The following is a 22023-nucleotide window of genomic DNA, read 5'->3' as shown; positions in this document are numbered from 1 at the left end:
TTTTAAAGGTATCATAAACCCTATGGGAATTTTTAAAACGTAGTAATATGTCAGCATTTTTAACTTGCTCTAATGTGAATTTTGGTATCTAATAGGGAGGAGTGAAGGCTCACCTTATTCATGTTTATAGCATTGCTCTTTGCCAGCACCTGCTCCGGGGTGTCAGTTATGCTGGTAAATTTCAGTGCATCTGGACGCTGACGGTAGATATTATCACTCAGTATCTCTGTGGCCCTCTTGGCTTTAACAACTTCCAAGGAGCCAATTGGAACCCAGCCAATGCCTTTCATCCATTCAAGGTCTGACTTATACAAATTCTGAAAATCAACAGATAAAAACCCCACATTCATTAATTAGTGTTTCAGATTCATAGTCACAAAATGGCTCATACTAGAGAAAATAAAAAGCATTGATGAACAGATAAGGCTCCCAGCACAGTTGATCACTCATTTGTAAACATTATTGAATCCAGAGTATATTTTTTTCTAAGCATATTTTTTTTTTTTGTACAGAGGATTATACCAAGAACTAGGGAAGATTTTTTTATATAGTAAAAGACACAGTCATGTCCTTGAGTGTATTACAAAATTTTTACACAAGATAGTATATTAGATATTTCCCAAATTATTCCTTTTATTTTACTCTCAATAGGACATGCTAGTTGTTAATAAAATTAGATTATTGTTTTTTTAAGAACCAACTTTATTTTATTTTTTATTGAATTTATTGGAGTGGCATTGGTTCACAAAACCATACAGGTTCCAGGTGTACAACTCAACATCATGAAAAAGATAAGAATGCCTTAGAATTTTCCTGTCAGTAGGTATAAGATATGAATGTTTGTTAAAATAATTTAGTGTAATATACTTTTGTTTCCTAACTCTCCGCATACTACCCTCCATTGACATATACATACATTTCTACCACTTCTGAAAAAAAAAAAAAGTGTAGCTACATATTTTTTGAGGATTGAATTTCATCTAACTCAGACAAAGGAAGCCCAAATTACCAGGAAGAAATATACCTGTATAAAATTGATAATATATACTTTTTTTCCTCTTTTACATATAAATTTTGGGGGAGAAAGATTGTGAAATAATTTGTAGTGCTACCAATGGGAAACTGTTTTGGAACATTCAATTATATACTATTTAGAAATATGCAAACAAATTCTACCAGTGATGGCAAACCTATGACACGCGTGTCAGAGGTGACACACGAACTCATTTTTTTGGTTGATTTTTCTTTGTTAAGTGGCATTTAAATATATAAAATAAATATCAAAAATATAAGTCTTTGTTTTATTATGGTTGCAAATATCAAAAAATTTCTATATATGACACGGCACCAGAGTTAAGTCAGGGTTTTTCAAAATGCTGACACGCCGAGCTCAAAAGGTTCGCCATCACTGTGTCCATTGGCACTAGTCAGAACCCACGGACATGCTGCAGATCTGCTTTTAACATGCAGAACCAGCATCAGGAATACTCACGTCGCTCTGGAGGTCATAAGCTTTCCGAGCGTGGATGACGTCATTCTGGTCGGGCAGGCATGTCCACTCATGAAGGAGATGTTTATAGTCCACATCACTGACCAAGGTCTGACATTTCTTGGCCAAAACGATGCCAAGCATGTCCACTGGGCTGCTGTATCTGGTCTTGTATTTCTCAAATTCTTTCTTGTACTCGAGGTTACTCAGCACTTTGGCAATGTGAAGGGACCACATCATCTTGGGGTCATCATGGATTGCTCGGGCACCAATGTGGTGACCCAGTTGCTTACGATAAGCTTCTTTGTATTTGTACTGAAAGAGAGAACCAGTAAAAGAGGAGGAAGCTTGACCAGCTCTTCCCTGTTGTTCTTGCTGCGGTGCTGCTTTCCTGTGAAACCCTTAAGACACGCGGGGCGTTTCATCACGGGCTGCTGTGATGCGACACACTGGGGTCTGCTGACTCCCAAAGAAGAGGATGGTGTGCTCACTCTCATGCTCCCACAGTATAACTCCCCAGTGAGTCCTTTATATTGTGATAAAAGTTATTTGTTGGCAAAAAGTGATTAAAAGTGAACATTGAAAGGCTGAGCTCAATTAGAGTGACAGTGTCTCAGAAGTCGGTCATGTGGGTGGGTGGAGATGTGTTTACATGGTTCGTTAATTTTATTTTCCTAAGGCATTCTGAGAAATTTCCTCTGCACAAACAATCTGGGGGGGGGGGGCACGGGTATTTTAAAGCCAGGCAATTTTTGTTGTTTGATAGGTATAGAGTTCCAGTTTTGCAAGATGAAGAAGTGAGAACATATGTAACACTACTGAACCGTACACTTGATAATGGTGTTATGAGTTGTTTTATCATGCTAAAAAAAGAAAAACCTACAAAACGGACAATATTGTTACTCTTGGATTAAAGTCTAGGTTGTCAAGGAATCTGATGCTTTTATTTTTAGGGTAAAGGAATATTGATTTTGTGGACCCCTCAGCTGGAAAATTTATAGCTTTCTTGCTATTCTGTGTCCTTCTTCAAGTCATGGGGAGAACTCAGTTAAACTTACTTCTTTCCTGGAGTTTCTGCCTTGGGTGTATCCTGAGGAGAGCTCATGGGGCTTTAGCAGTAGCCCAATACATGTCCATCTAACTAATCAAGGCACTCAGTTTTATTAAGCAAAAACCCAAGTGACAAGAATCAAAGAAACCACATTCCAAGCCAGGCTTTGTCCTGTGATGCTTGTGACTTTGGGCAGGTTACCTACTGTCTCAAAGCCTCCATGTATTTGCCTACACAATAAAGGTGGCTAAGATGGATGATGACGGTAGAGACTTCCAGCTGTGTTCCTATACTGTGATGCCCCATGCAGGGACTGGCCTGTTGGTAACAAAGGCGGGGACTTCATCAGCGCTTACATCACTGGCGATGTCCCTGGAGGCCTTGGCAGCCACAATAGAAATGGCGTCACTTCTCAAGTCATAGCCTTCTTTCTTGGCTTCTTCCATGGCCTGGCGATAGAGGCTCTGAGAACAGAAGTAATACCTTTTAGTTAAGGCACTTGCTTTCACTCTAAAAATGTATTTTTGCCAAAGGAAGACTACCTTTGGATGCAGAATTGCACTAGTATATTCTGCTTTAAATATATCTTTAAAAGATATAAGCATACCTCTTCTTTATAGATACATTGTATTCGGCAAAAAGTAATCAATATGGGTAATCAAAACAATGAATATGGCCAAGTCTTGAAAATGAGTACTTAAATTTTCCAATGCTCTCAAACTGAAGAAAAGTCTGCCTTCCCCCCTCTCTTGTTAAAAACACATGCGCGTACACACACACACACACACACACACACACACACACACACACGAAATCAAGATTTTTCCTGAATAAGCCAGGTAATTGTTCTTTGTCAAGAATAATTGGGCAAGAAGCTGTTTCTTCAACAGTATTTCTGGACTGCAAAAATATATGATGACAAATTTAGCTGGAGATAATGCATAAAAGAATGTATTTTACTGTCTTCAGACAATTCCAAAATGGATAAATCTAAGAATTCTCTTTCAGTTCTTATAAATAAACAAATAAACCTCAAGTTATTTTGAGCATGTTAAAAATTTAATTTTCATGGTGACTTGAGTGTGAAGGGAAAAAATCAAAGTTACTAAGCAACTATTTGGTACCAGGCTCCACACTAGGCATATTGTATATATGATCTTACTTAGTCATCACAGAAATTCCATGATGGGCATTTTATCTTGTTTTACAGATGAGTAACTGAGGAAAAATTCACAGAACAAATCTGTAGCAAGTACTAATCTGATAAGAGTAATAATTATTTTTAATTAAAGTTATAATTTGTTTCAATCATTAATAGGTGACTGAAAGCTTTTCCCCCTTCTGGAGAAATTTTTATATTTATCAATTTCTCTATCTATCTATCTACTTTTTGAATTCAGTAATGCATATATTCAGGGTAGAGTAATGGGCATAAAAATAAAAATATTTGGTCCTCATGAGAATTAAATCCATAATTCTGACCTTCTTACTACACCAGCAAAGATCAATGTGGTCAGATCAAGGAAATAAAGTAAATAGTCTTACCTCACTATAATTTATTTTATTTTGTCTTGCCAACATAATTTCAGGTGTATCAGGCATGATATGGATTTGGGTCTTGTCTTTGTCCCAGGCTTCTGTGTATAAGCGCTATGAAAGATAAAAAGGTTAATGAATTAGAAACACAATGTTTGCTGTAAACAGGAGTTTGCAATTTAGAGATCATGACAAAGTTGAAAGCCAGCATCCTCAATATCTGTGCTGTGTGCTTTATACCATATTCTTCAGTCGCCTTAATATTACAAGATAATTATTATCACTAAATATAAATGTAGACTAAAATATGACCAGTAAACATGTGTTTCATTTCAAGATCACCTCCATTCCAATTAAATGAAAAGCAAATATTTCCAAGCATATATGCACATCCATATGCACTGTGGCTATATAAACAAATCCTCCCCATAGTTTTGTTGTTTGTTTGTTTATTAACTGCAAATGTACTGGATTAACCATCTCCAGATTTCTTATTTTATAAATGTTATGGAGATGAGAATTTGACTTGTTTGTCCCATATTTACCTAGATGAATACCCAACAAGAAAGGAACCTTGATATCAAACCATGTGTAACTCTCATAGACTTCAAACAATTTGCACACTAAACAGCTGTCCTATTCTTAATTCTGGCTATTTCCCAAGAGGCCTCAAAGCAGAATTTCCCACATATATTTTTGAAATCCTAATGTAATTGAATAGAGAACTCAACCAAATCACTATACATAGATGGCAATGGAATAAAACAAAAAAGATGAATTAATTATCAATATCCTCAAGAGCATATAGCCCTGTTTTACTTTCCCCCAAATTGGGGGCTCACCTTGTTCATGGTGATGGCGTTGTTCTTTGCCAGCACCTGTTCCAGGGAGTCAGTCACGCTGGTGAATTTCAGCTTGTCTGGAGCCTGGCGGTAGATGTTGTCACTCAGTATCTCTGCAGCTCTCTTGCACTTGACCACATCCAGAGACCCGATGGGGACCCAGCCAATGCCTCTCATCCACTGGAGATCTGATTTATACATGTTCTGGTGAGATAAAAACAAATGCAAGTATTACTCAAGCTGTTATGACACTTGATTTCAAAAATTAAAGAAATAGACTGGAAACTTTGGATAGCTAAACTCCATGTCTATTAAAATATAAAGGCCAATTGGATAAAGATTCATGTATTATGTTCTCTTTAAAGGAAAAGGCACAATGAATGAGGGGTGAAGAAGAAAAGCATTATTCTTTCTGAGAGCTTTATCTAATCCTAGATCATTATCTATGTATTACTACAGTTATTTTCAACATTTTTAATCTCATGGCACACATAAACTAATTATTAAAATTCTATGGCACATCAAAAAATATATTTCTTGCCCTAACCGGTTTGGCTCAGTGGATAGAGCGTCGGCCTGCGGTCTAAAAGGTCCCGGGTTCGATTCCGGCCAAGGGCATGCACCTTGGTTGCGGGCACATCCCCAGTAGGAGGTGTGAAGGAGGCAGCTGATCAATGTTTCTCGCTCATCAATGTTTCTAACTCTCTATCCCTCTCCCTTCCTTTCTGTAAAAAATCAATAAAATATATTATATATATATATACACACTAGGGGCCCGGTGCACGAAATTAGTGCACTGGGTGGGTGGGTGGGGGGGAGAGTGTCCCTCAGCCCAGCCTGCCCCCTCTCACATACTGGGAGCCCTCAGGCGTTGACCCCCATCACCCTCCGATCGCCTGATCGGCCCCTTGCCCAGGCCTGACGCCTCCGCCAGAGGTGTCAGGCTTGGACAGGGGACCCCCATCTCCCCCCGATCACTGGCTCTGGCCCCGGCCCAGGCCTGAGGCCTCTGGCCCAGGAATCATGCCTGGGCAGGGGACCCCCATCTCCCTCTGATCGCTTGCCCCACCCCCCGCACAAGCCTGACGCCTCTGACCCAGGCTTCAGGCCTGGGCAAGGGGACCCTCATATCCCCCCAATCCCCGGCTCCGCCCCCCACCCAGGCCTGATGCCTCAGCCAGAGGAGTTGACCCTCATCACCCTCCGATCACCAATCACTGGATCGGCCCCTTGACCAGGCCTGAGGCCTCCGGCAGAGGTGTCAGGCCTGGGCAGGGGACCTCCAGCTCCCCGTGGTTGCAGGCTCTGCACCTGCCCAGGCCTAACGCCTCTGGCCGAGGCGTCCGGCCCGGGCAGCGGGGACCTGCAGTGGCAGAGGGGGGCGCCGAGATAGTGGGCTTCGCTTTAGGCCCAGGCAAGGGACCCCTAGCTCCTGGGACTGCCAGCTTCGACTGTGCCCAGCTCCCATCACTGGCTCCACCCCTACTTTCTGCTATCACTGGCCAGGGCGGCAAAGGTGCCTGATTCTCCGATCATGGCTGGGGGGCAGGGCAAAGGCGGCCCCAGGGCCGCCTTTGCCCTGCTCCCCAGCTCTTAGCTCCCCCCTGGGTTTCGGATCACTGTCAGTGGCAGGGGGCTTCTTCCTGCTTTCCCTTTCGCCTCCCTGCATTGTGCCTACATATGCAAATTAGCCGCCATCTTGTTGGCAGTTAATTTGCATATAGCCCTGATTAGCCAATGAAAACGGTATCGCCGTACGCCAATTACCATTTTTCTCTTTTATTAGTGTAGATTAGTGTAGATATATATATTTCTTGCTGATCTGAAAAAGAGGTATAATTTTGACTCATTCACATCAGACGGCTATCATTGTGTTGGCTGTTGTCATATTTTAGTTTGACAATCTAAGGGAAAAACAGTCAGTGCCCCTGACTAGTTAGATATTGCATGTTTTAAAAATTCTTACAGCACGATGGTTGGATATCACTGTATTACTATCTTGAGGTTGGTGACCATTGGTATGTAATGGGTCTCAGTACTCACGTCGCTCTGGATTTCATAGGCCTGTCGAGCATGGATGACATCATTCTGGTCGGGCAGGCACGTCCACTGGTGCAGGTAGTTCTTGTAGTCCACGTCACTGACCAAGGTCTGGCACTTCTTGGCCAGCACCACGCCCAGCATGTCCACGGGGCTGCTGTACCTGGTCTTCGACTTCTCAAAGTCCTTCTTGTACTCCCTGTCACTCTGGATCTTGGCCACATGCATGGACCACATCATCTTGGGGTCATCCTTAATGTTCCGGGCTCCAATGTGGTGGCCAAGCTGCTTGCGGTAACCATCTTTGTATTTGTACTGAAATAAAAGCAGTGATTTTAAAAATAAAATAAATAGAAAGGTCTAAAAGTTTTATTAATTTAAAAGTTTATTATTTCAAAATTGGTAATTCTTTCAGAGAAATGGAATCATCTGAATATCAACTTATCTCCTCATCCTAAACTCTGGTTAGACTTCACAATACTCTAATACAGCGGTTCTCAACCTGTGGGTCGCGACCCCTTTGGCGGTCGAAGGACCCTTTCACAGGGGTCGCCTAAGACCATGCTGCATATCAGATATATTTACATTACGATTCATAACAGTAGCAACATTACAGTTATGAAGTAGCAACAAAAATAATTTTATGGTTGGGTCACAACATGAGGAACTGTATTTAAAGGGCCAGGAGGTTGAGAACCACTGCTAATGGGAAGCTATGCCAAACTATGTAGTTTTACGGTTTGCAGACATAAAGTCCCTAAAACAAAAGCAGCAACACTTTTAAGAAAAATCAGTTGGAATTATATGCTATCTTTTCTTCATCTTGGGCCAGTGAAACCAGAAATTTTACATATGATTTTGAGAATGCTACTCCTGAGTGCACAGATATGATTTCACCCTCCAAAGCACCTGTTACCCGTCCCAAACACGGCTCTGCTGACTCTTATTTGACCCCCTGAAATGGACTGGCTTGGGTTTTCCATCTAGTGTGTCCGGCTCTGTCAGACATCAAATTTGGCTGAGACTTGTTGGTTGGGATTCCTCAAGTAAGAAATCAGATTCTATAACTACAAGAAAGCTTATCGTTGGAGGTGGTGGGAAATGCTGACTCTGGATATTTTCTCTCCACTTCAGGTAACAACATGACACAAATCCTAATGTATATTTATGGAAGTCTGAGTTCTCCACCAAAGGACCCACTTCCTTCAGAGACAGCCAAAAGAGAAATCAGGCTCACCCTTTTGTTGGTTTTTGGTTGTTTGCCTTTGCTTTTCTGTGCCTCAAAGGAGGCACTTAAGATAATTTTTCAGAGGAAGAGTTGACAAAAACACAGAGCAGGTTGGGGGAAAGGTGTATTTCCCTAGACCTAGCTGTAACCAGGCCTTTTTCTGATGTTGGACCAATACATGTAACCACTTTACTTTTTAAAACTTTTCTGGCATTTTCTTATTTCTCTGTGGGTTCTGTGTTCAAAATACGGAGATAAATGCCTCATAATTGTAAATATGAGCAATTGCATATTCAAATTTAATTTTATACTGAAGTTTAGGATACCTTTCTCTATGGGGCCTGGATATTAAAGTCTTTTGGAGTTAAAAATATAAAAGAGCTTTTTCTAATGAAAAACATTTCTTTCATTTAAATCACAATAAATGTACTTAATTGGCACCCAGATGCAGGTCCCTGTTGGAATGATGACCATGATGACCCCCTGTCCCATCCAGCCATGTAACGGAGTGTTGTTACTCACATCGCTGACGATGTCTCTGGAGGCCTTGGCCGCCACAATTGGGATGGCATCGCTTCGCAAGTCGTAGCCTTTCTTCTTTGCTTCTTCATTGGCAAGTTTATACAGAGTCTACAGAAGGAAAGTCAAGGTTAAAGCAAGAGGCTTGAGAGCAACCATTTGGAGATTTTCAAGTGACATACCATTTCATTTTAAAAAGGATAGGTTTTGGAAACAATTTAAAATTCTAGTAATATTGAAAGTAAACAAATCATATCTTACCAAAAAAACTAAATCTACTATGATACCTAATAGATTAATATATAATACTAGAGGCCCAGCACATGAAATTCATGCATGGGTAGGGTCCCTAGGCCTGGCTGGCCATCAGGGCCGATCTGTGGGGCAACCAGCAGGGTGATGGGGGGGGGGGCTGCTGGCACCTGCCTTGGCTGGCCTGGTGCCACCTGCTTGCCAGCCCCGCCCCCCGCTGCTGCCACAGGTTGCCTCCCTCTTTGCGGTGACCAGCGGGGCAATTGCGGGGGGTGGGGGGAGGCTCTGCTTGCCCCCGCCTTGGCTGGCCTAGGGCCTGTGGGCTGAGGGCAGCTCCTGCATTGAGCATCTTCCGCCCGGTGGTCCGGGCATGTCATAGCGACCAGTCATTCCACAGGTCATTCTGCCGTTCAGTTGACTTGCATATTATGCTTTTATTATATAGGATATAGATTTATATGATATGTTATGCATATCAACACATTAATATAATCTAGAAATATAGATTGATGGGTAAACATCAATCTATACATATTTCAAAATGAAAAATAAATTACAGAATATATTTAATTTATTTATTTATTATATATACTTATATACTTTTACTCATTTCTTTATTATTTAAAATTTTTTGACAATCGTAATATTTTATCATTTTTAGAAAAACTGAGAAAAAAATTGAAATACAATTTAAAAAGTAGATAACTTGACCACCATCACAACTTTGATTCTAAATCTTAGCTGTATCATGTTAGTAGCACATGAATTTATGACATTGCATTTTACTTAAAAAAACACACACAGTAATCAGTGTTGTTAGTGGAGAACACTGCTTTTCATGCCTGAGGCTTTCTTTCTATAAAAGGAGCTCAATTATTTTATCTCTGGCCTTACTCCTTTTCCGGGTGCCTTTACTCTCTGCCCCTGGAGAGGTGTAGTGATTTACTGATTTATCTGACTAGGGCTGGGATAACTGGGTACGCCCAGCTCAGCCCTAAACTGTTCCTTCTAGGCTAGCCGTGGGCAAACTACGGCCCTCGGGCCGGATCCGGCTGGTTTGAAATGAATAAAACTAAAAAAAAAAAAAAAAAAAGACCGTACCCTTTTATGTAATGATGTTTACTTTGAATTTATATTAGTTCACACAAACACTCCATCCATGCTTTTGTTCCGGCCCTCCGGTCCAGTTTAAGAACCCATTGTGGCCCTTGAGTCAAAAAGTTTGCCCACCCCTGTTCTAGGCCCAAGCTCAGTGCCCTCCTTCATGCCCCTGAGCTCTAAGTGGGACCACACCCTGAATGGGGTGGAGCTGATTGTCCTGCTACAGGGTGGCTTGCGCCTGAATGAGGAACCCAATTCCTTGGTTCAGTGAGCAGACTGCCTCTCTTACAAATGTGTTCTTGAGCCTAACTTTAGTAGTAACAAAGGTGAGATTTTAGTTTCATTTCTACTCTTTAGTTTTCCTTCTCAATTTTACTGAGGATCCAGGTGGGGAAGAGGTGCATATTAGCAGAGCCCCCTTAACACATTGCCAGATTTAGCAAATAAAAAGATAGCATGACCAGTTGAACTTGAATTTCAGATAAGCAACAAATAATATTTTAGAATAAATATTGAGCCAGTGTTTTATCTGGCTATCCTACCTCTAGCAATGCCAAACATACTACTCAGTCCCACTAACTCACACTAGCAGTGGCCAGACGCTGAAAAGGTAATGTGACTTCAGTTTGCCTGTGGAGTCTTATAGCAACCCAGATCTGAAAGGTCGGATGGGCTGAGTGTTCATATCATAGAGCCACATGAACCATAATAGCTGAGCACCTCCATAAAAGTAAGTGCAGAAAAACCAACGAGAGCAGCAGCAACAAAATAAGTCTAGCACCACAGAACTTTGCTCCTACCTCACTGTAGTTGAGTTGGTTCTGCTTTGCCAACATGATCTCCGGGGTGTCAGGCATGACATGAATTTGAGTCTTGTCTTTGTCCCAGGCCTCTGTATATAAACGCTATCAAAGAAGATATTGATGGAAAACCATTTGAAACAAGAATTACAAATTGTCAACTTACAACAGGATTATTACTGATCTAATTGAGGAAAATAAACTGGACTCAAATATAAGATATTCAATTGGAGGTTTGAGTCTTAATGCTGGTTATCAAGGTTTAAAATAGGAATAATAGAAATCATTTAGAGGCTTTTAAGTATGCAATTTAGGAGGTAAATGTGACCCCACACTTTCATGGGTAATATGACTCCACTAGTCATTAAAGTATAATAACATCTTTTGCATCCTGAAGAAGCTTGGCAGCTGGGGCTCACCTTGTTCATGGTGATGGCGTTGTTCTTTGCCAGCACCTGTTCCAGGGAGTCAGTCACGCTGGTGAATTTCTGCTTGTCTGGAGGCTGGCGGTAGATGTTGTCACTCAGTATCTCTGTAGCTCTCTTGCACTTGACCACATCCAGAGACCCGATGGGGACCCAGCCAATGCCTCTCATCCACTGGAGATCAGACTTGTATACATTCTGGGAAGAGGAAAAAAGGCAGAAATTCTTCACTAAGACCAAAGGACTTATGGTAAAGATGCAAATGGATTCAGTAATAAAGTACCATTCTGGTTGTTACTGTTTTTCACAAAAAACAAGCTCACTGTATTAGGCAGACGAAAAGAGGAACTATGTTCAAAAATGACCCCCCCAAAATGTCTCCTATCCATAAGAAAAGTGGTCAACTATTTCAGGTTTTTAGGAGAGAAGTGATCCAAAATAATAACTTCTGTAAGTCAATTCCATGAATGCTATTGTAATGTCTATGTGCACAGGAAAAGAATGCCAACCAGAATAAATAAATATTAGTCCTTGTCAAATCAAATAGTCTGCACCTACTAAAAGCCATATTTGAAGAATATTGATGACTTGTTGAAATGTCAGTAATACAATATTAAGTGAAATAATTATGTAAATATATTGTCTGGATAAATTCAAAAGCAGGAGTGGGCTTTTTCAATGGTTGGATTATGCTGGATTATTATTGCCTTCTGTGTATTTTTTCTTATATTTCAAAATATCTATAATGCTCTTTTAAAAAAAGAGAGAGAAGTTAAAATATAATAATAATTTAGAATCCCTGAAGCAGAAGTTGGACAGTTGTCACACTATCCAAGACTCAGGGCAATAAGGGACAATTTCATTGGTCCAGGGCCCAGTCTATTCCCTACCAAGTTCTCAGGAAGGGAAGCATTAATTTCTTTTCAGAATCATCTTTTAATATTTTTATTTCTCTCTTTACTTTAAATCATTTTTCCCTGCTAAAGATTTTTGTAAAGAGAAACGGACTCATAGATACGGAGAATAGACTAGTGGTTGCCACAGAGGAGGGAAGGTTGGGGACTGTGTGAAGAAGGTGAAGAGATTGAGAAGTACAGATTGGTAGCTACAAAATAGTCACAGGGATGTAAACTACAACATAGGGAATATATGCAATAATATTATAATAACTATGTACGGTGCCAGGTGGGTACTGGAAATATCGGGGAAAGATTATAAAGTATATGATTGCTTAACCACTAGGTTGTACACCAGAAAGCAATACAAAATAATATTAATGTAAACTGTAATTGAAAAAAATACTTATTTAAAAAATTGTGTGTACCCATTACATATTCATAACTATATAACAACAAAAGGATTGGACCTTTGCCCAACTCATTAGAAAGATTTTACCTGTAACAACAATAAAGTAGAAAAATAGACTGATCCTTTGCAGTCTAGACAAGAAGCCTTTTGGAATTGTCCTGTGCTAACTAGTTATTGTCCCCTAAATAACAACAGGAGGAATGAAAACAATAATATTTATACCTCTGGAGGGCCTTTTAATGTTCAAATGCTTTCACATTATTAAGACTGTGTCACAGTGTGAGGGAGGCAATCTTGAAAAGGAAAAGGGGCTCAACAAATGGAAGAATGCAAGCTGTCTGTCACTGCTGTCACTCCATGGAGAGCATGAGCCATTTTAACTGCCTTTCATGTGCAGGAAAAACCTTTCTTTTTGGAAAGAATTTCAAAACACAAGGTTCTATATGTCGGAAACTACACAACAGATGTGAGAGTTTTCACAGGTAGACTATACCATTTCTAGGAACAGCCCATTAATGTATAATTATTATTAACTTGTTTTATTCTACGAAGTCCTCTAATGTTTAATGATTCCTTCAAACGTTTATAAAATAGGTGCTGCAGGAAATGTGCTTCTCACACCCGGTTTGAGATGCTGCACCTGCTTCTCATAGGTCCAGCTTCTGTCACTACCATGTGACCCCTCCACAAAGCTGGCCCAGGAGGAGAAAGTGTCACTTAAATGATGCGATAGCTTCCAGGCTCAGTGACTCTTTTTTTAAATTTCATTTCATAAGAATAACGTTTAGTGGCATAGAAGGCATTAGTATTCCATCAATTATAACACCATTTGTTTTGTAGGAGAGCTAAAAAACAATTTCAGAGTAATTAAAAAAAAAAAAAGTGTTCTTGCCTCCTTAAAAGAATAAAAGAAAACATCTCCCTCTGGTGGACCCTGAATTCTAACATTGCTTAACTCTGGTTTTACTTTTTTTTTTTTTTTTTTAAATATATTTTATTGATTTTTTACAGAGAGGAAGGGAGAGAGATAGAGAGTTAGAAACATCGATGAGAGAGAAACATCGATCAGCTGCCTCCTGCACATCCCCCACTGGGGAAGTGCCCGCAACCCAGGCACATGCCCTTGACCGGAATCGAACCTGGGACCCTTCAGTCCGCAGGCCGACGCTCTATCCACTGAGCCAAACCGGTTTCGGCTGGTTTTACTTTTATAAGATCAAATCCAGCTTATAAACTTCACTTCCTTATAAATCCTATTAACATACTCACAATAAAGCCATAAAACTACACTGATTCAGATATCAAATATCACTCAATAAATCCTAGTTTGAATAAGCCATCGATTGTATACAAAGAATAATTTTTGTATTGTTTATTTCTGCACACAGCTCAGTTATAGATGATGTACTCACGTCGCTCTGAATTTCATAGGCCTGCCGAGCGTGGATGACGTCATTCTGGTCGGGCAGGCACGTCCACTGGTGCAGGTAGTTCTTGTAGTCCACGTCACTGACCAAGATCTGGCACTTTTTGGCCAGGACCACCCCCAGCATGTCCACGGGGCTGCTGTACCTGGTCTTCGACTTCTCAAAGTCCTTCTTGTACTCCCTGTCACTCTGGATCTTGGCCACATGCATGGACCACAACATTTTGGGGTCATCCTTGATGTCCCGGGCTCCAATGTGGTGGCCAAGCTGCTTGCGGTAACCATCTTTGTATTTGTACTGAGATGAAAATGGACAAATCAGGTTTTTATTGTAAACCCTTAGAGACCCCAAGACTGTACAAAATCATCTTGCTTACATTTCACTTGTAAGTTGACTTTTCCTAATAAACACTAACTCAAGCCAGCATCCTGACCTTTACCCCAGAAGTTCAATAGAGGCAGTTCAAAAGATATAATCAGTATAAATTGCAGTGTGTGCCCTAAATCACTTACAGCCTGGTAATAAGAAATAGTTCTGAAGGCAAGACGTGCACACAGTAGGGAGAGGTTACCTGTGGAAGTGGGGGAGAGGCATTTGAACCTTGGAGAAATGGATTTTGTGTGCTAGCAGCATGTCAGGAAAGAGATGCACTTGGTGACATGGTGTGTTCAATGAGTAATGACATGACTGTCTGGTTCCTGCAAGGGTAGTACTCTAGGTCAAGGGCTATCTGCAGTAGCAACTAGGAGAATTTGTTATTTCATAATGGATCCATGCATTCTTTGGTGGTGGCAAATGTATGGCATCACTTGGAAAACTGATTATTCTAGTAAAGTTGTAGCAGGCCAACTGGGTAGAGTGTGCTCCTAACATGGGCCAAAAATGTTTTTATTATTCTATGTTCAATGGTTTTACCCTGAAATCTGAGCCAATTATCTAAAATATATGCTTCTAATCTTAAATAAAGCTGAGAAAGTATAGATGAGTCAGCAGGAGGCAATATGGTACAGTGGAAAGGAATGAGGTTGTCTGGAGTTTCAACTCCGTCATCCACTAAGAGTTTAACTTTAGACAAGTTGCTTAAGCAATCCACAAAATGGGGATAATGACAACAGGGTTTATCATCCTAGGGTAATTATGAATAGTAAGTAAAATAATAAATGAAAAGCTCTTGGCAGAGTTATCAATACTTTGGGTTGTTATTATGATTTCATTGATTATTATTATTGGCATAAATCCATTTTTAGGGCAAGTTCAAGATATACCAATTAAAGTGAGTCACTCACATGGTTTTCCAACAGAAAGGACCATGTGTTACCATATTCCTGAATATTGGGCCTGTATTTTTAGAGCAGTGTCCTGTTCCTCAAGAATTCCCTGAGGCACCAGGAAAGGATGCTGGTTTTATTCTGAGGGGTTTGAGCTACAGAACCAGGAGCTATTGGTAAGGGTACGATCTTGAGCTAGTAACCACCGTTGGTTCTGATCAACTGCCTTCTACTCATAATCCTGTAAGAGTGAGTGGTAAGGCAAGCATCACATGCACTTTAAAAATATTGTATGTTAAAATGGTACATAAAGCCAAACCCAGTTCTCACTGAGAGAACTTATGTTTTTGACTTACGCTTCCTATAAGCACTGTGATAATTTTACATAAGCATTTCCTAGCCTGTAGCTACACTCTGACCATTTCCACACGGATGCATCTGACCTCTTCTTGGTGGACCGGTTTTAACTATGTCCTAACGGCTACAAACTCCTTTTATGAACATCACATTTTTCATTTCCCTCAAAATTAGGTTTTTGAAAACCCCCACATAACCACATCAGGGTGTATTTTCAAAGGGCTAGGAAAGTTCTTTGTAAAGATTTAGTTCAGTGCAAATGTCACTTCTGATGGGTCAGATACTTGTAATAAAATGGACAACTCACATCGCTGGCAATGTCCCTGGAGGCCTTGGCTGCCACGATCGGGATGGCATCGCTTCGCAAGTCATAGCCTTTCTTCTTTGCCTCTTCGTTGGCGAGTTTATACAGACTCTAAATTTGGGCCAAAAAAAAAAAATCAGTTGGATGTTGACACTCATATCAAAAAACTGATGGAGGAATTGAAATAATTCACTATGTTCTACACAGGTAGGTGCCTATAACAACCTTACTTTTGAGAGATCTAAGCCTTCTGCATTTTTAGCTTTTGGTGACAATGAAGAGGCTAGTTATATAAGCACTAAAATTATAGGTTGCACACCCCCATAATAAAATGACTTAAGATGGTGGCTAACCTATCTAAATTCTTTAAATTATATTTTGCAGAAGAGTAATATACTGTTGATTTACACTGTCAAAGAAACACCATTTTCTTTGCTGGCAGTACAAAGCTCGGAGAAATAACTAATATATTCTCAGACAGAATCTTAGAGCCACAAACATCTCCACAGGCTTAAACAAAGAGGTTCAATATAAGAAGAGATTGCAGAGAGATAAATGTCAATCTTGGAACTGAGATTTAAATTGCCAACCATGTACATGCAGGATAGAGGAAACCCAGCCTAAGCCCATGTAAGATGTCTTAGGATTCTAGTTGATCCCAAATTCCCTACGCAGGGCAGGGACACAGCTGCCAGCGTGTCCTGAGACACACGGTGCAGGGATGGAGGTCAAATGTCTAAAAGAGGAAATAGGACATCAACTGTAGTCTACACTGATCATTCCTCACTTGCAGGATTTTGTTTGTTCTGAGAGTCATGTTCTAGGAGAGATGTCATGTGAGCAAGGCCCAGGCACTTGGGATGTTTGGATTAGACGAGAACCTGGGGTGAGGTGGCAGGGGAGGCACCATAGTTGCTATCGGCCTCTCCATGGAGTTGGCACAGATTGGTTCTGCATAGCCTCAGAGGACTATGTGTGTCTGCAGAGAGAAATGTTTGAGTCAATGCATCAGAAGCACCTTCTAATGGAATTTTCCAGGACAAATGGGTTGACTTATGAGATAAACTTCTTGTCAGTGAGAACACTTAAGCAAAAGCAGGATGACAACCCGTCAGGTGGGGACTCCTGTACTAGGAGAGGCTAACCTCTCAGCCTAAACTATAGGTGCTTCTGCGATGGTACACGGCCCTATGCTCACAGAAGGTGGAAAGAAAATGGGCTTGCTAATATGTACCCTGCCAGGTCCTCTCTGCCTCTGTCTCTCTCTTTCTCTGTGTTATTTGGTACTACTACTGTGATTTTTGTCCTTGACTCAAACATCTTAAATTTTGATCCTAAACTATAATTTACGAAAAATATGCAGTGGTGCTTAACCGTGTGTCCCTTTAAATACAGTTCCTCATGTTGTGACCCAACCATAAAATTATTTTCGCTGCTACTTCATAACTGTAATGTTGCTACTGTTATGGATCGTAATGTAAATATCTGATATGCAGGATGGTCTTAGGCGACCCCTGTGAAAGGGTCCTTCGACCACCAAAGGGGTCGCGACCCACTGGTTGAGAACCGCTGAATATGATTAGCACAGCTATATAGCACAAGAATGAAATAAGTGTATGTTTAGTCTATTGTTAATTTCATCAATTAAAAAAATTAATAAGAGGAAAAGGTCTAATTAATCTTATGGTTATTGCTTAAATCATTAATTCTTATAATTTATACTTCCTAAAATGTAATTTGTGTTACTTGAACTTTAATGTTTAGGATGGTGACTGAGAAATGCAAGAGTTGCTATTCACATGGAGCAAGAAGAGATTCTTTATAAAGTTGTTCTTTAGTGTTACATCCCTGAGGAATAGATGAATTGAAGTAAGAAACAGCATGCAAATGTTACAGAATTAGCATCTGCTCCCACCTCACTGTAATTGATTTTGTTCATTCTTGCCAATGTAATTTCTGGAGTGTCCGGCATGATGTGGATCTGGGTCTTGTCTTTGTCCCAGGCTTCTGTGTATAAACGCTATCAAAGAAAATACGTACTGTCATCAGGGGGAAAATTCAGTGTATAATTATTAGGGATTTCAGGGCCACAAGAACTTTATAAACAAACATAACAAAAGGCTATGCATTTTTTACATTATGTATTTTATATACATTTCTCAAGTGAAGTAATCAGTTCATAGTAAAATAGACATTTCTAATAATAAGAAATATAATTTAACAAAAGGAAATTGAGAATATCTTTTAAGCAAAGATGATTTCCATAATGATATGCCATTTTATAAATAAGGCCATAAAACAATTACTAAAGGAAATATTAGAAATAACATATCAGATTGATATTATAGATAAATTGATGTCTTTTGTTGCTCAATGCTCTCTTTCTTTCTTTACTTGACTATGCTTCTTTTTCTTTAATTCAGCTTTAGGAGTCCTACCTTGATTCCCTGAATTTTGAAGCCTCACCTTGTTCATGGTGATGGCATTATTCTTGGCCAACACTTGTTCCAGAGAATCAGTCACACTGGTAAATTTAAATTGGTCTGGATGCTGGCGATAGATTTTATCACTCAAAATTTCAGTTGCCTTTTTGCATTTTTCCACGTCCAAAGAGCCAATGGGAACCCAGCCGATGCCTCTCATCCACTGAAGATCTGACTTGTACATATTCTGTTGACACAAATAGTCAGTAAATGTTTATCTTCATTGGGAAAAGTTTTCATCTAAAGGATATGAAATAAAGTAAGAGCATTCTTGAAAATATAGTTTGGTGGACAGGCGGGTATCAGACAATATTTCTTTTTGGTTTGGAGGGTAAATAATTAACACAAGGGAAAAAGAGATGCTAATTCCCCCTTTTGCAGGGGCTGGTGAATTTGGTGCCACCTATTGCTACCTTCTCCAAGGAGTGTGAGTTCACAGATTTCCCACCTTTGCATGTCATTATGATCCTCAGGTACTCACGTCACTCTGGATTTCATAGGCCTGTCGAGCGTGGATGACGTCGTTCTGGTCAGGCAGGCACGTCCACTGGTGCAGGTAGTTCTTGTAGTCCACGTCACTGACCAAGGTCTGGCACTTCTTGGCCAGCACCACGCCCAGCATGTCCACGGGGCTGCTGTACCTGGTCTTCGACTTCTCAAAGTCCTTCTTGTACTCCCTGTCACTCTGGATCTTGGCCACATGCAAGGACCACATCATTTTGGGGTCATCCTTGATGTCCCGGGCTCCAATGTGGTGGCCGAGCTGCTTACGATAGCCTTCTTTGTACTTGAACTAGAAGAAGAAAAATCCTGATAGTCACCTATTTTAACTTTAGTAAAAAGCAATTACTAAGGCCACATTTTTCTATTCTTTAAAAAGATAATGATTTGACCTAACTACATAAATATGCATCTTGCAAACCATTTGGAAAATATAGCATATATATATGTATACAAAACTAAAATAAAAACGAAGACATTATTCTGCTATTCAGTGTTAGCCACTGGAAAAAACTGCTTTTTGTGGTGTGTGTGCGAGAGAGAATAAGATTAAAATAGGAGTCATACTGTATATGGGTTTGTGCTTGCTTTTTCAATTATCATATAAGGATTTCTCTGCATCATTAAATATTCTCTATAAATATGAATTTTAATGGTAACAGATATTATACTGATATATATTAATATATTTAACCCCATTGTGATTATTGAACACTTATATTTGAGTTCTGATAGTACTTCCCATATTTTGGAAATAAAAAATATTTTTTAGCAAATTTATGTTTTAAAGAAAATAAATATCCATAGCCAACCACTGCAGAGCCAAACATATGGTCCATATGAATGGCTGGACTTTGAATAAAATAATGTGTCCCATTTGTTCAGCCCTTATGTGTTCATTGATTCATAGGGCATGGGTTAGGTGTTGAAGGAATCCTACAATGAGTGTGGTTATATATAAGAATACATCATGTGGAAAAGCCAAAAGGATCTCTGAATTATAGTCAAATACCCAATGCTTTTATTCAGCAGGAAATAGATCATATTTTGAAATGCATGTTGCTATGAACTCAGACATAACAAGGAATTAACCTTTGTGTCAAGAATTTCATTACCATTATTTTAAACTATTTACTGAGAAAAAAAAATGTTAGCAAGAAATTTAACCGCATAGATTAATTGCTCTACCATGTATTCAGGAAAAAGAAAGAAATCTTTAAGCCAAAGCTAAGGCGAAGAACTTTTCAGGTGAACTTACTTCACTTGCAATGTCTCTGGAGGCCTTGGCCGCCTTGATGGGAATAGCATCTAACCGCATATCATAGCCTTTCCTCTTGGCTTCTTCTAGGCCAAGTTTATATAGTTTCTAAAATAGAAATAAACAATCGTAAGTTTGATTTATAAAGTGAAGTGTGAGGAGAATATATCATGCACCGTAATTACTAGTATATTGCTTACCTCGCTGTAATTTATTTTGTTTTGCTTAGCTAGTAAGACTTCAGGGGTGTCTGGCATAATGTGGATACTGGTTTTATCTTTATCCCAAGCTTCAGTATAGAGGCGCTAAAACAAACAAAAAGAAGACACGACTAGTGCAAACCAGTAATGAATAGATCCATACAACTAATCTGCTTCATCAGAGTACAGAGTCTGCTCTGTGAGTTGGTATTTGTGACACCTTCAGGTCCAGATGTCTCATGTCCGTAAAAGCATAACACTCACTTAAAAACCATTTTAATTCAAAGCAAAATAATTGAAAATGATTTTCCTTTTATAGAAACAGATTTCAGTGTTTACATTCACACACATGCACACACACACACACACACACATACACACACAATTAATACTCCTCCCAAGTAAAGAGAGAACTTACATGGTTCATGGTAATAGCATTGTTTTTTGCCAAAACCATCGGTATGGAGTCCATAAGGCTGGTAAACTTGAATTTATCTGGGTGTTGGCGGTAAACATGTTCACTCAAAATCTGCATAGCTCTCTTGTTCTTCTCATCCTCAAGAGATCCACTAGGTAACCAGCCAATGCCTTTTAGCCACTGAAGGTCGGCCTTGTACAAATTCTGAAATTGTAATTGACAAATCACTAAACATAAGCACAATAATATACCCCTAAAATTATAGCATAGTATAGTATAGTATAGTATAGTATAATATACATTTCAATGCTTGACTTCATGGTAAATTAAAAAAAGCTGGTACGTCTTATGAATCAATAAAATATTCATATTTGAAACAATATTTTGAAAAACGTTTTAAACAGCAGCATGTAGAGAAATACCCAACGCTTCGGGGTCAGCAATGTAGAGGCTTCTACCAAAACAATTGGGGCTTTGCTGGCTCTTTCTTTGTGGAATATTTGGGTGCCTGGATAGAGTGTGGGCATTAGTCCAGGGAAGTAGAATTCAGTTGTATAAACTCAATTCCCCTCACTTTGGGGGAACTTTGATACTTAGGAAAGCATATGTGGTGTTTCGTTAGCGAAGGAAAATCTTAGACTCACATCACTCTGGAGGTCATAGGCCTGCCGAGCGTGGATGACATCATTCTGGTCGGGCAGGCACGTCCACTGGTGCAGGTAGTTCTTGTAGTCCACGTCACTGACCAAGGTCTGGCACTTCTTGGCCAGCACCACGCCCAGCATGTCCACGGGGCTGCTGTACCTGGTCTTCGACTTCTCAAAGTCCTTCTTGTACTCCCTGTCACTCTGGATCTTGGCCACATGCATGGACCACATCATCTTGGGGTCGTCTTTAATGTTTCGGGCTCCAATGTGGTGGCCAAGCTGCTTGCGAAAGCCTTCCTTGTACTTGTACTAAAGGGAAAAAAATGTCTCATCTTTTTAGAGATTAACTTATATTGCCACTTTTGGGGCAAATTACAAAGCACATTAACTCCAAATATTTCACTAAGCCTAAAGAGCCACAGATATACGCTCTTTTGATAGGAAAGATTAAAGGCTAAATCCAGCTCAAATTTCATGCATAATAAATGAATCCTTGAGCTTTTCCTCATCCCACACTGCATCTCGAATCATTTCACTCTGTTTTAATTGATTACTCGTTGAAAGATTTT

The 22023-nt window shown here is 39.8% G+C and overlaps 1 protein-coding gene across 1 annotated transcript in view; it reads right to left on the bottom strand.

The window, feature by feature from the left end:
- The window catches only part of NEB (nebulin), a 195013-nt gene that overhangs the window by 94625 nt on the left and 78365 nt on the right, over positions 1-22023 (bottom strand). Inside the window, exons 57-74 of the mRNA XM_081095547.1 lie at positions 21452-21763; positions 20808-21011; positions 20390-20494; positions 20190-20297; positions 18912-19223; positions 18414-18617; positions 17863-17967; positions 15951-16058; positions 14004-14315; positions 11278-11481; positions 10859-10963; positions 8709-8816; positions 6962-7273; positions 4919-5122; positions 4086-4190; positions 2897-3004; positions 1493-1804; positions 114-317 (exon numbers count right to left, since the gene is read on the bottom strand). Coding sequence (XP_080951673.1) covers positions 114-317; positions 1493-1804; positions 2897-3004; positions 4086-4190; positions 4919-5122; positions 6962-7273; positions 8709-8816; positions 10859-10963; positions 11278-11481; positions 14004-14315; positions 15951-16058; positions 17863-17967; positions 18414-18617; positions 18912-19223; positions 20190-20297; positions 20390-20494; positions 20808-21011; positions 21452-21763 — 3432 coding nt within the window. The remainder of the gene's footprint in view (positions 1-113; positions 318-1492; positions 1805-2896; positions 3005-4085; positions 4191-4918; positions 5123-6961; positions 7274-8708; positions 8817-10858; positions 10964-11277; positions 11482-14003; positions 14316-15950; positions 16059-17862; positions 17968-18413; positions 18618-18911; positions 19224-20189; positions 20298-20389; positions 20495-20807; positions 21012-21451; positions 21764-22023) is intronic.

The sequence above is a fragment of the Myotis nattereri genome, assembly GCF_964212035.1.
Source record: "Myotis nattereri genome assembly, chromosome: 7".
Lineage (NCBI taxonomy): Eukaryota > Metazoa > Chordata > Mammalia > Chiroptera > Vespertilionidae > Myotis > Myotis nattereri.
The sequence above is the reverse complement of the archived record's forward strand: the minus strand, read 5'-3'. Positions and strand labels throughout refer to the sequence as shown.